We start from the raw sequence: 14,206 nt of genomic DNA, 5'->3' as shown, positions 1-14,206 counted from the left end.
TAACATTAATTGAAGTTGCCAAAGCAGTGGTATATTTTCAAAGGCTAATGCTGTCAAATTCAATAAAAGTGTATTTTAATATGACTTACTTTGTCCTTCCAATACAGTGATGATGATAATAATTAATAATAATACATTTATATTAACATTTCAAACATGCAAAGCCATTCAAAATTACTTGTATCATATTTTTTTTTTTTTTTTTTTTTTTTTTAAATTTGAGGAAATTTACTAGTTACCTGTTTAAAGAAAATATTAAGTAATCTAATCCATGTATCACAAAGATAAAGTAACAAAAATTGATTGTGTTCACTTTTGGTTAGAGGTATGTTCTGAAAAACAATCAAGAGAAATCAAAAGTAAATGAATGTTCCCATTTACTGCATAAAAGACAAAACAGTATGTTCTAAACCTTCATTCTTGAGCTGATAAAGCTTTAATAACCACAAGTACTTTAATAAATGTACTAGAAAAGCTACTACTTTAGTAGCTTTAATAACTACAATAGCTACATACCTTTGTTGAAGTGCAGACTATGAAAGTCAGTTCATATTTAAACACTTTCTCTTTAAAAATTTCTTAAATTGAGTTCTATTCACCATAATGAGAAATATTTCTTTCCCCAAATACCCCATAAACTATTACTTACAGCATAGTATACCTTATAAGAAAGTGGTAGCTATTTTTGGTGGAAATGAAGTAGGAAATGATGAAGGGACAGGACTCTGGTTTTAGGATTATAAGGGACGCAATTCTCTTGCATATTTCACTACTTGCTCTTTTATCTTCTAAGTTACTACATGATGGTACTTCTATTGTCTGTACTTACTGTTTTTTGTGGTTTTGAAGTTGTTCACCTGTTGAATGATTAAAAAGCTTTGATGGCTTTTAAAAAAAAGAAATCTTTTTGGTTTGACTTTATGTAATTCATGTGTCGGTAGTGTTGTAATTTGTGTTACCACTGAAGCCTCTCACTATCCCACCTAAAAATGACCAAAATACTTCTGTACTGTAGTCCGAAAACCAAACTCATAAAAAAAAATGACATAACCCTGAATTCTCCAGCTTGCCATATTTATTAAGCTAATGTGTTATCTCTATCAGTTGGAACTGTCAATAATTAATGGCGTAGTTATCACAGTTCAACTATTTTCACTTTAGAAGCCCACAAACCTCTACAATGGCCTCATAACCCATAGGTACTTTGGTTGTCCAGCCTCCTGTTTCTATTTTTAGCTCAGCATCTGGAGTAAGATTTTTACAGATGGTGAAAATTAGATGTTCCATTAAAGTGCTGGGGAGTTTGTCTTGACACACAGCATGTCATTGGAGGAATGCTGACAGAATACTGTGGGTATAATTGGACTCTATATTCATACCTCATCCTTTTCAAAGTAGGTTGTTAATGATTTCTCCAGGTCCTTTTATCTTTCAAATTCTATTCATATAAACTCAAATTGCACTTGGTCTTAAGTATTTCAATTTTGTATTTATGAATGATTTATGGTGTCCAAAGTTTTATATATTAAGGTTTAAATTTTTAAAAGGGAACATCATCAAAAATCAATGTGCTTCTCTAAATATTTATTTTTATTTAATTTACAAAGGATCAGACATGCCTATTTTATTCTGAGCAAGGGGTAAATTCAACAGTACAACACGTTTTGTTTTGTAATATAACAAAAGTGAGCAATCTTCAATGTTACAGTTCTTGTAAGTTTAAAAATTCTAAAACTTAACTGCTTATTCTTGTCTGAGTGGGCTATCCTCTGTTGATACCTCAAAATGTGCAAAATTATATTTCCTTAAACTTGCGCATACACCTTATTTTATGAGAGGATGTTTGTTGAAATAAACTTAGAAATGACTTTCTTTTGGGAATTTGTTAGTATTTTATTGGAACAAATTATTGGTCTGTTTTATCTCAAGAAAGTACTGCACTGTAAAAAAGAATAGTTGAGAATACTTCAAATTGGCAGGCAACAGTCTGCACTAAGACTTTTATGTTTTGCCAATAAACTATATAGTATAGTATATAGGTCATCATCGGCAAAACATAAAAGTCTTAGTGCAGACTGTTGGCTGCCAATTTGAAGTATTCTCAACTATACTGTTGCCTGCCAATTTGAAGTATTCTCAACTATTATTTTTTTACTGTGTGTGGTATGTCATCTTATAGAGACAAGTTATCTTTTATCATGTTACACTGTGAAAGTTCTGATCTTGTGGGAACAAGTGGTTGTTTTGTATTACCAAGATTTATTGGCTTTTGGGAAGAAGCCATCTTCAGGGAACAAGCTCAAGACTTGTGTGCACAAGTTATAATAGAAAAACTTCAGTTAGAGGCAACAAGAATTCAAGCGGGAACTATGTTTTTCTTGTGGAAACGTAATTGTATAGTGAGTGACAACAGTAATCTTGTGGAAACAAGTTGCAATCTTTTTGGAACAACTGCTTGTTTTTGGTATCAAGATAGACTGTCTTTCGGAACAAATAATTGTATTATAGTAACAATATTGGAGGATCTAGCTGAGACATCTACGCACATCATTTAGGGAAGGATAACTAAGCTGTTCTAGACTAATAGAACCCCAATGAACAACTTGGGATATGTGCCAAAATCTCTATCCAGGACAAACAGACAAAAAATGACCACACCTTTTTTCGTCCCGAGTGTTACTTCAAATACAGCTGTATTTTCTAAACTGCAGCAGCTATAGATTTTACAAGGTATTCAAAATGTTCAGAATGACCAATACATGTTTGGGAGGGTCATAGAAAAGTATAAAATTTCTATTTTAATATTTTAAGACAAAAGGAAAAAAAAAAAAAGGTGGATCAACTTATTACCGTACATCAAAAGAAAATGAACATTTGGCAAATATAATTAAATTTTATTTTTTCAGTCATACTGTTTCAATGGAATATTGATTTCAAGTGAAAAATACAAAACAAAACTGTTTCTTTTGCAGGACAGCATTATCTAGAGATCTTAAATGTTTTAAAATTTAGCATGGAAATTTCCCAACATGTGGGCACATAATTTAAGCCCAGAAAGTTTAAATTACTAAGTGGTGATTCTGGACTGTGTGCAGTTGGTTGACCTAATGTTTTGTAACGGCTTTCTCTTAAAACATCAAAATTAGAAATTTTATACTCTTCTGTGATCCTTCTAAACATGTACTGGTCATTCTGAACATATTGAGTACCTTGGAAAATCTGTAGCTGCTGCAGTTTACAAAATACAGCTGTATTTGAAGTAACAGTCTGGATGAACAAAAGGTGTGGTCATTTTCAGGCAGTTTGTCTCTGATAGAGATTTTGGCACATATCCCAAGTTGTTCAATGAGGTCATATTAGTCGAGAACAGTTGCGTTATCTTCTCCTCAATGATGTGTATACATGTCACAGCTCAGTCCTAGACTACAAACAGTCAACTTGTGTGCACAAGTTATGTTATAGAAACAAATCATTTGGTAACAGGAACTAGTTATAAAATGGGAAGTAATTTTCTTGTGGAAATATAACTTTTTGTAACTGACAAGTATAATCTTGTGAGCACAAGTAACTGTTTTTTGGTAACAAGATATCGAATTGCAGACAGCATGGTGGCTTGGATAGCACTGTTGCCTCATAGCAAGAAGGTCCCAGGTTTGCTTCCACCCTGGTGCTTTCTGTGTGGAGTTTGCATGTTCTCCCCATGCTTGATTCCCTCCAGGTATTTCAGCTTCTTCCCACTTCCAAAGCCATGCAGGCTTGGTGAATTGGTGGCTCTAAATTGAATGTGGTTATGAGTTGGAGTGTGGGTGCGTTTGTCTATGCGATAGACTGGTGACCTATCCAGGGTGTACCCTGTCTCTTGCCCAATGGCCGCTTGGATAGGCTGCTATTTAAATCTTATGCAATTGGAACTAGGGTAAAATTTGTTTTGTGATTTGTACCATTTTATTGTGTAATTTACTGTGGTCCCAAAACATCTACGAGGTACTTGAAACCACGTATCTCTTTATTATGATTCAGAATGTCATGATTATGATTTAGTGCCTAATAATAATGACTCTGCATTTTGTCATTGACTCAACATGTGGCAAATTTTGCTCCATGTTTTGAAATTATTAATTAGCCTATAATAATTTTGACTCATGACTCCACATTTTGAAATTACAAATTAGCATCTAATGACTATGACTTGGGCAGCACAGTGGATTAGTGGTTAGCACTGTTGCCTCACAGCGAGAAGGTCGTGGGTTCAATTCCCGTGGCCTTGTGGCATGTTCTCCTCGTGTTTGCGTGGGTTTCCTCCGGGTGCTCCGGTTTCCTCCCACATTCAAAGACATGCGGGTTAGGTGGATTGGGATCTTGTCTGATTATCCGTAGGTGTGTGTGTGTGTGTGTGTGTGTGTGTGTGTGTGTGTGTGTGTGTGTGTGTGTGTGTGTGTGTGTGTGTGTGTGTGTGTGTGTGTGTGTGTGTTTGTGGCCCTGCGACAGACTGGTGTCCTGTCCTGGGTATACCCCTGCCTCGCACTCTGATTGCTGGGATAGGCTCCAGCCCACCCGCAACCTTTAATTGGACTAAGAGGTAGAAGATGAATGATTCTGACTTACGAGGTCTATTAGATAATAAACCGACCCTTTTATTTATTTTTTTTTTAAACTATATGGATTTGAATGACATGCGATTACACCAATCATGCTTGAACCCTCGTGTGCATGTGTGAGTTTTTTTCACGCGTGTCAGTGACGTCATTTCCCTGTGGGCAGGCCTTGAGTGAGATGTGGTCCCGCCCTCTCGGCTGAATTCCTTTGTTTCACACGCTGCTCGAGACGGCGCGCGTTGCTTTATCAAAATTTTTTCTGGACCTGTGGGGAATATCCGAGTGGACACTATTCGAGAAATTAAGATGGTTTTCAGTGAAAAGTTTAACGGCTGATGAGAGATTATGGGGTGTTTCTGTCGGTGTAAGGACTTCCCACGCAGCGGGACGTCCTGCAGCGCTTCCAGGTGCCGTCGTCGGCCTGTTTCGACCTGAAAACATCCTAATTTAAAGCTTACTTCACCCAGGACGTCGTGAGAGAACAGAGAAGATTCAGAAGAGGCCGGCATGAGGACTTTATGCGGCCATTCCACTGTTTAAGGACATTTTGTAATGAAAGACGTGCTCGCAAATTCGCCGAGTCGTTTCCGTGACGACTCGGCAAATCTGTGTGCGCCGCGACAGGAAAAACACCTCCGTGTTGAAAACCATTTGTAAAATTCAGGCGGCTTTTGATGGCTTTCAACAAGTGAGTAACTGAGAAATTGTTTAACAGCTTGGGCATGTTCCAACTTGCCCGTTAAGGTTTCCAACGGAGGTGTTTTTCCTGTCGCGACCCCCCGCGGTCGGGTCCGGCCCGACATGCGACTCTGCCCGCACGTTCTTTCATTACAAAATGTCCGTTAACAATGGAATGTCCGAATAAACTCCTCATGCCGACTTCTTCTGAAAGTTCTCTGTTCTCTGATGACTTACTGGGTCAACAGAGCCTGAAATGTGGAAGTTTTCAACTTGAAACGGTGAGACGCTGCCGCCTCAGAGTGCAGATCACCGTCAGGCGCCGTGGCCCGTCCTTACGGCGACACTACCAGACCAAAATCTCTCATCAGCCGTTAAAATTTTTTTTACCAAAAACCAGCTGAATTTATCGAATGGTGTCCACTCAGTTGTGCCTTACAGTTTTTGAAAAAATTTTTGATCAAACAAAGCAGCAGTCTCTGAGCCATTCCTAAACAATGAAAAAAAAAAAAAAAAAAAAAAAAATCGAGGAGAGGATGGGCGACTCCTCACTCAAAGACTGCCCACAGACAAATGACGTAACCGACAGGCGTGAAAAAACTCTTGCATGCCCACAAGGGTTCAAGCATGTCTGATGTAATCACACGTGATTCAAATCCATATGGTTTTTGAAAAAAATAATAAGGTCGGATACTTTTCTAATAGACCTCGTAGTTTGTAATGACTTAGTATGTTACAAAGGTTCCACCCTTTGTAAATTAGCATCTAATAAGTCAGTACATGTCACAAACACAGCTCCAAATTTTGTAACTGTTAGTTAGAATCTAATTTTGAGTCCACATTTTGTAATCGACTTCTTCAGCATGCCACTTGTATGGCTCAAAGTTTAGTAAATTGTTAAACTGGTGATAATAATCATGACTCAGCATTTTGTAATAGCATAGCTTCACTTTTTTTTGCAATTATTAGTTAATGGCTAATGATTCTGACTCAGCATTTTGTAGTAGACAGTAGCTTACAATGATGGCTTTACATTTCATTTATTAATTACAGTCGTTACGCGTTTTCTAATTGTGATTGGCATGTCATAATTGTGACTTATGGCGGGGGGAAACTGGGCAGTAACGTTTGGAAAAGTAATATTATGCGAGTTATTTCGCAGTCTGGGTTCTCAAACGCTTTAAAAAGTTCGGGTTTTTTTTTTTGCGGTGACTTTACAAGTGGAAGCGGGTTGTGGAAGTTTTTGGGAACCGTGGGCGCTGCTCCTGTTGTGATATAAGATGCCTCCTCAGACGAACCTCATGACGCAACCAGTTTACTCAACACAACTTGACGTCGTGAGGAGAAGAAACACACTCAAAAGGTTTCCCACGTTTGTGTTGAGCGAAGGTGCAAGGATGGAATACTGTCTTCTGCTTTTTATCTCTTGTGTTTTCACTGCACAGACGGTAAAGCTTTTACACGTTCCTGCTTATTAGTGAGCAAAAAGCAAACGTGTAGAGTGACTTCTCTTCCATTCCAGCACATTACTCTCCCTGGACATGAAGGAATCATCTTTAAAGAGCCAAGAAGGAGCAGTCCGAGAGGTAAGGCTTTAATTCATCACCAGCAAACAGAGATATCTGTCTAATTTAACAGACAAATGAGAACGGAATGTTGCATGTGTCGGCTGTATTGCGCTGTGGTGTTTCGTTGATTGAAATGGGTGTGAAACTGGCGGCCCGCGGGCTGGTTGAGGCCCATGGGTCAGCAGTTTACAGATTGTTGCACACACTACAGTACGGGCGATTTCGAGCAAAACTAAAAGCTTATTAGTCTTGAATACATGATCAAGGAGTCACTTACTTTGTACAAACTAAACTGCTATTATTTTTGTATTATCAGCTCCTTAATTTGTAAACTTTTTTTGCATTGCTGGAGTGTACTTTTAGCATTATTAGCATTTTTTTTTAATTACACTATGTAACACAATTTTTGTTCCTGGCTTGTAAGTGTTATATTTCAACGGCTTATGTCTAAAGTCTATGGAAAAATGACTACATTCAGCACAAACTTTGATTTTATTTATTTTTTTTACGTTCTAGAAAGTTCTAAAAAGTTTCTTGAAATTTCTAGATAATTTTGGAAACTTTTAGAAAATTCTGTACAGTTCTAGCAGTTAAAGAATATTCTAGAAGACTACTCAGTAGTAGTGAAGGCGAATCGAGAATATTCTTGAAAACAGACAAATTTCAAATGGAACAGCAGCTATTTTCTATTTGTTTAATGCATAACAGGTTAGGAAAACACACTGTGTACCCAGGAACAAAACAAAAATAAAAACTTGTGACAGTGTTAAAGTTTATTTTGTTGAGTGCTTTGATTCCAGAGAAAGTCCCATATAAACAAACAGTCATTATCCGGTTGTTAAGTGTGACGTAACGCATCATGTGATTTTCAACTTGTGGCTCCAAACAAAAAAGGCGCGCTGTCATTAACATTGAGAACTGCACTGAGACCATCTGATCAGGCTGCACTTACACCGTTGCACACGGACAACAGCATTAACATCGCAACGTAACACTCTTTGTATATTGTGCCTAAAACTCTCCTGGATATATTAACTGGGTTTTTAGACGTTGTTACGGCGTTTGTTTTATGTAAAAATGTCAGACGCTCAGGTTGTTTCTCCATTATTTTCAATGGGAGTTGCTGCGAGCTGCGATCGCTTCCTGTTCATGTCGTTTGGGGAGAAAGTGAAGTTTGCACTTTAACGTCCTGTTTATTCTAATAAATTATTTTTTATTAACAAACAGGCATGTATATTTTACCTGTGCATAATAAAATAAAAGTAAAAGAAAAAAAAAGTTTTATTAAGTGTTCTGACCTTAGAAACAGACGAATGCGGTTAACGGAGGTGGAGGCGGAGAAGGGAGGGACGGAGGTTTGCGCGCAATGTAAACACAAACTAAACTTAAACTGTAAATCCTTAAAAGGATCAAACAGACGTAACTAATTAAACTTGGAGGTCTTTGGGCCCGGAAACAGATTTATCACGTGATGCGTTACGTCAGTGCTTAACAACCAGATAACTATTGTTAATAATAGGGAGGGGTGTTATTTAAAAAAAATTGGAAATCTATAAATGTTTGCATGGAATATGGAAATATACATGGAATAAACCATAGCAGGATAAATTTTGGGTCATTTGGTTCCAAAAACCCATATAGATGGAGCCAGTGAAGATATCGGGTTCAAAAATCGCCAAAAATATCAATGAAAATGTCATATCTTGAGAACTGCTGCACCTAGAGACTTGAAATTTGACTCCAAATGTTGCTTGACCCCAAGTTTATATTCAACTTCTATAGTAACAATAAGCCTATCTGGTTTTTTTTTAAAATTTTTTTTTTTTATAAAGAGCTTTATAAAGGGGTCCTTTAAACAGCTTTAAGGACCCCTTTAAGGACGCTCGGGGTGCCGCGCTCCGAGCTGCGACGACGCGGCAGAAGCCACCGGACCATTTCTAAACTGATGGCTCTGTGGATACGAGACCGTCGTGTGCTCTTTCTCTGGTTATCACAAGAGCTGGACATCAGCCATTTTCCGGCAGATTTCACTTTTAACAAGAGATTTTGTCATGGAAAGCCGCGCGGAGGCTTCGCGCGTAAAGACCGATTCCCTTTGGAAGCGAGACAAAGGAACACCTCCGTTTCGGCGTGTCAGAGGACAAGTTTGGACATGTCTATCTCGGCTTTCAATGCTTACCAGTCCAGTAAGTATCAGTGAAATTGTGGAGAGCTGGACATGTCCAAACTTGTCCTCTGACACGCCGAAACTGAGGTGTTCCTTTGTCTCGCTTCCAAAGCAAATCAGCCTTTAAGTGCGAAGCCTCCGCGCGGCTTTCCATGACAAAATCTCTTGTTAAAAGTGAAATCTGCCAGAAAATGGCTGATGTCCAGCTCTTGTGATAACCAGAGAAAAAGCACACGACGGTCTCGTATCCACAGAGCCATCCGTTTAGAAATGGTCCGGTGGCTTGTGCCGCGTCATCGCAGCTCGGAGCGTGGCGCACCGAGCGTCAAAGGGGTCCTTAAAGCTGTAGTAACAGTCCTTATTCTCTGTGAAGCCCGTAAAATTTTCACCGAAAGCCGGATACATTTTTTGAATGGTTTCCAGGTGCCAGTCTCTAACAGCTTCTGAAAAAATTCTGATGGAAAAAAGTCCTTTTCATTCCGCCATTTCCAGACAATGAAAATCCGACGAGGGGGCGGGACCACTCCTTCCCAAGGCGTGCTCACAGGCGAATGACGTCACCGACAGGCGTGGAAAAACTCACGCATGCGCACGAGGGTTCAAGCATGTCTGACGTAAAAACATATGAATGAAATCCATATAGTTTTTGAAAAAAATAAAAAGGACCTATACTTTATTGACAGACCTCGTATGTTATGATCAATTGTAACAAACAAAATCTATGTAGTTTTTATTCCAGAAACATCAGTTGAGTATAATCATCACATATAAAGAATGACATGGCCACAATGAGCTAATTATAAGCAACAGAGTGGTTTTCTACGTCAACAGCACATATACGACACACGCGTTACTTGAAATTTTCAAACGCTCCATCCATATGGGTTTTTGGAACCAAATGACCCAAAATTTATCCTGCTATGGTTTATTCCATGTATATTTCCATATTCCATGCAAACATTTATAGATTTCCAAATTTTTTGAAATAACACCCCTCCCTATTAATTAATAATTAATGTGATTTTTTTTTTTTTTTTGGTATACAAGTCATGTCACAGATCCTCTTAAATTAGTAAAAAAAAAAAAAAAAAAAAAAAAAAAAAAAAAAAAAAAAAAAAGGGACTTATTCTCTGCATGACCACATAAATTGAACTATGTGGCACACACACTATAACTGTTATAGTGCTTGTGCTATACATCATAAAGGTACATGATGAAAATATCAATCAATCAATCAATTTTTTTATATAGCACCAAATCACAACAAACAGTTGCCCCAAGGCGCTTTATATTGTAAGGCAAGGCCATACAATAATTATGTAAAACCCCAACGGTCAAAATGACCCCCTGTGAGCAAGCACTTGGCTACAGTGGGAAGGAAAAACTCCCTTTTAACAGGAAGAAACCTCCAGCAGAACCAGGCTCAGGGAGGGGCAGTCTTCTGCTGGGACTGGTTGGGGCTGAGGGAGAGAACCAGGAAAAAGACATGCTGTGGAGGGGAGCAGAGATCGATCACTAATGATTAAATGCAGAGTGGTGCATACAGAGCAAAAAGAGAAAGAAACAGTGCATCATGGGAACCCCCCAGCAGTCTACGTGTATAGCAGCATAACTAAGGGATGGTTCAGGGTCACCTGATCCAGCCCTAACTATAAGCTTTAGCAAAAAGGAAAGTTTTAAGCCTAATCTTAAAAGTAGAGAGGGTGTCTGTCTCCCTGATCTGAATTGGGAGCTGGTTCCACAGGAGAGGAGCCTGAAAGCTGAAGGCTCTGCCTCCCATTCTACTCTTACAAACCCTAGGAACTACAAGTAAGCCTGCAGTCTGAGAGCGAAGCGCTCTATTGGGGTGATATGGTACTACAAGGTCCCTAAGATAAGATGGGACCTGATTATTCAAAACCTTATAAGTAAGAAGAAGAATTTTAAATTCTATTCTAGAATTAACAGGAAGCCAATGAAGAGAGGCCAATATGGGTGAGATATGCTCTCTCCTTCTAGTCCCCGTCAGTACTCTAGCTGCAGCATTTTGAATTAACTGAAGGCTTTTTAGGGAACTTTTAGGACAACCTGATAATGAATTACAATAGTCCAGCCTAGAGGAAATAAATGCATGAATTAGTTTTTCAGCATCACTCTGAGACAAGACCTTTCTGATTTTAGAGATATTGCGTAAATGCAAAAAAGCAGACCTACATATTTGTTTAATATGCACTTTGAATGACATATCCTGATCAAAAATGACTCCAAGATTTCTCACAGTATTACTAGAGGTCAGGGTAATGCCATCCAGAGTAAGGATCTGGTTAGACACCGTGTTTCTAAGATTTGTGGGGCCAAGTACAATAACTTCAGTTTTATCTGAGTTTAAAAGCAGGAAATTAGAGGTCATCCATGTCTTTATGTCTGTAAGACAATCCTGCAGTTTAGCTAATTGGTGTGTGTCCTCTGGCTTCATGGATAGATAAAGCTGGGTATCATCTGCGTAACAATGAAAATTTAAGCAATACCGTCTAATAATACTGCCTAAGGGAAGCATGTATAAAGTGAATAAAATTGGTCCTAGCACAGAACCTTGTGGAACTCCATAATTAACTTTAGTCTGTGAAGAAGATTCCCCATTTACATGAACAAATTGTAATCTATTAGACAAATATGATTCAAACCACCGCAGCGCAGTGCCTTTAATACCTATGGCATGCTCTAATCTCTGTAATAAAATTTTATGGTCAACAGTATCAAAAGCAGCACTGAGGTCTAACAGAACAAGCACAGAGATGAGTCCACTGTCCGAGGCCATAAGAAGATCATTTGTAACCTTCACTAATGCTGTTTCTGTACTATGATGAATTCTAAAACCTGACTGAAACTCTTCAAATAGACCATTCCTCTGCAGATGATCAGTTAGCTGTTTACAACTACCCTTTCAAGAATTTTTGAGAGAAAAGGAAGGTTGGAGATTGGCCTATAATTAGCTAAGATAGCAGGGTCAAGTGATGGCTTTTTAAGTAATGGTTTAATTACTGCCACCTTAAAAGCCTGTGGTACATAGCCAACTAACAAAGATAGATTGATCATATTTAAGATCGAAGCATTAAATAATGGTAGGGCTTCCTTGAGCAGCCTGGTAGGAATGGGGTCTAATAAACATGTTGATGGTTTGGATGAAGTAACTAATGAAAATAACTCAGACAGAACAATCGGAGAGAAAGAGTCTAACCAAATACCGGCATCACTGAAAGCAGCCAAAGATAACGATATGTCTTTGGGATGGTTATGAGTAATTTTTTCTCTAATAGTTAAAATTTTGTTAGCAAAGAAAGTCATGAAGTCATTACTAGTTAAAGTTAATGGAATACTCAGCTCAATAGAGCTCTGACTCTGTCAGCCTGGCTACAGTGCTGAAAAGAAACCTGGGGTTGTTCTTATTTTCTTCAATTAGTGATGAGTAGAAAGATGTCCTAGCTTTACGGAGGGCTTTTTTATAGAGCAACAGACTCTTTTTCCAGGCTAAGTGAAGATCTTCTAAATTAGTGAGACGCCATTTCCTCTCCAACGTACGGGTTATCTGCTTTAAGCTACGAGTTTGTGAGTTATACCACGGAGTCAGACACTTCTGATTTAAAGCTCTCTTTTCAGAGGAGCTACAGCATCCAAAGTTGTCTTCAATGAGGATATAAAACTATTGACGAGATACTCTATCTCCCTTACAGAGTTTAGGTAGCTACTCTGCACTGTGTTGGTATATGGCATTAGAGAACATAAAGAAGGAATCATATCCTTAAACCTAGTTACAGTGCTTTCTGAAAGACTTCTAGTGTAATGAAACTTATTCCCCACTGGTGGGTAGTCCATCAGAGTAAATGTAAATGTTATTAAGAAATGATCAGACAGAAGGGAGTTTTCAGGGAATACTGTTAAGTCTTCTATTTCCATACCATAAGTCAGAACAAGATCTAAGATATGATTAAAGTGGTGGGTGGACTCATTTACTTTTTGAGCAAAGCCAATAGAGTCTAATAATAGATTAAATGCAGTGTTGAGGCTGTCATTCTCAGCATCTGTGTGGATGTTAAAATCACCCACTATAATTATCTTATCTGAGCTAAGCACTAAGTCAGACAAAAGGTCTGAAAATTCACAGAGAAACTCACAGTAACGACCAGGTGGACGATAGATAATAACAAATAAAACTGGTTTTTGGGACTTCCAATTTGGATGGACAAGACTAAGAGACAAGCTTTCAAATGAATTAAAGCTCTGTCTGGGTTTTTGATTAATTAATAAGCTGGAATGGAAGATTGCTGCTAATCCTCCGCCCCGGCCCGTGCTACGAGCATTCTGACAGTTAGTGTGACTCGGGGGTGTTGACTCATTTAAACTAACATATTCATCCTGCTGTAACCAGGTTTCTGTTAGGCAGAATAAATCAATATGTTGATCAATTATTATATCATTTACCAACAGGGACTTAGAAGAGAGAGACCTAATGTTTAATAGACCACATTTAACTGTTTTAGTCTGTGGTGCAGTTGAAGGTGCTATATTATTATTTCTTTTTGAATTTTTATGCTTAAATAGATTTTTGCTGGTTATTGGTGGTCTGGGAGCAGGCACCGTCTCTACGGGGATGGGGTAATGAGGGGATGGCAGGGGGAGAGAAGCTGCAGAGAGGTGTGTGAGACTACAACTCTGCTTCCTGGTCCCAACCCTGGATAGTCATGGGTTGGAGGATTTAAGAAAATTGGCCAGATTTCTAGAAATGAGAGCTGCTCCATCCAAAGTGGGATGGATGCCGTCTCTCCTAACAAGACCAGGTTTTCCCCAGAAGCTTTGCCAATTATCTATGAAGCCCACCTAATTTTTTGGACACCACTCAGACAGCCAGCAATTCAAGGAGAACATGCGGCTAAACATGTCACTCCCGGTCCGATTGGGGAGGGGCCCAGAGAAAACTACAGAGTCCGACATTGTTTTTGCAAAGTTACACACCGATTTAATGTTAATTTTAGTGACCTCCGATTGGCGTAACCGGGTGTCATTACTGCCGACGTGAATTACAATCTTACCAAATTTACGCTTAGCCTTAGCCAGCAGTTTCAAATTTCCTTCAATGTCGCCTGCTCTGGCCCCCGGAAGACATTTGACTATGGTTGCTGGTGTCGCTAACTTCACATTTCTCAAAACAGAGTCGCCAATAA

At 38.6% G+C, this 14,206-nt stretch overlaps 1 protein-coding gene across 1 annotated transcript in view; it reads left to right on the top strand.

Moving 5' to 3' along the window:
• Positions 1–6,502: 6,502 nt before the first annotated feature.
• The window catches only part of LOC117505296 (hepatocyte growth factor activator-like), a 30,746-nt gene continuing 23,042 nt past the window's right edge, over positions 6,503–14,206 (top strand). The window contains 2 exon segments of the mRNA XM_034164928.1: positions 6,503–6,721; positions 6,796–6,859. Coding sequence (XP_034020819.1) covers positions 6,554–6,721; positions 6,796–6,859 — 232 coding nt within the window. The 5' untranslated portion in view covers positions 6,503–6,553.

Source organism: Thalassophryne amazonica, chromosome 23 (assembly GCF_902500255.1).
Source record: "Thalassophryne amazonica chromosome 23, fThaAma1.1, whole genome shotgun sequence".
Taxonomy (NCBI): domain Eukaryota; kingdom Metazoa; phylum Chordata; class Actinopteri; order Batrachoidiformes; family Batrachoididae; genus Thalassophryne; species Thalassophryne amazonica.
The sequence above is the reverse complement of the archived record's forward strand: the minus strand, read 5'-3'. Positions and strand labels throughout refer to the sequence as shown.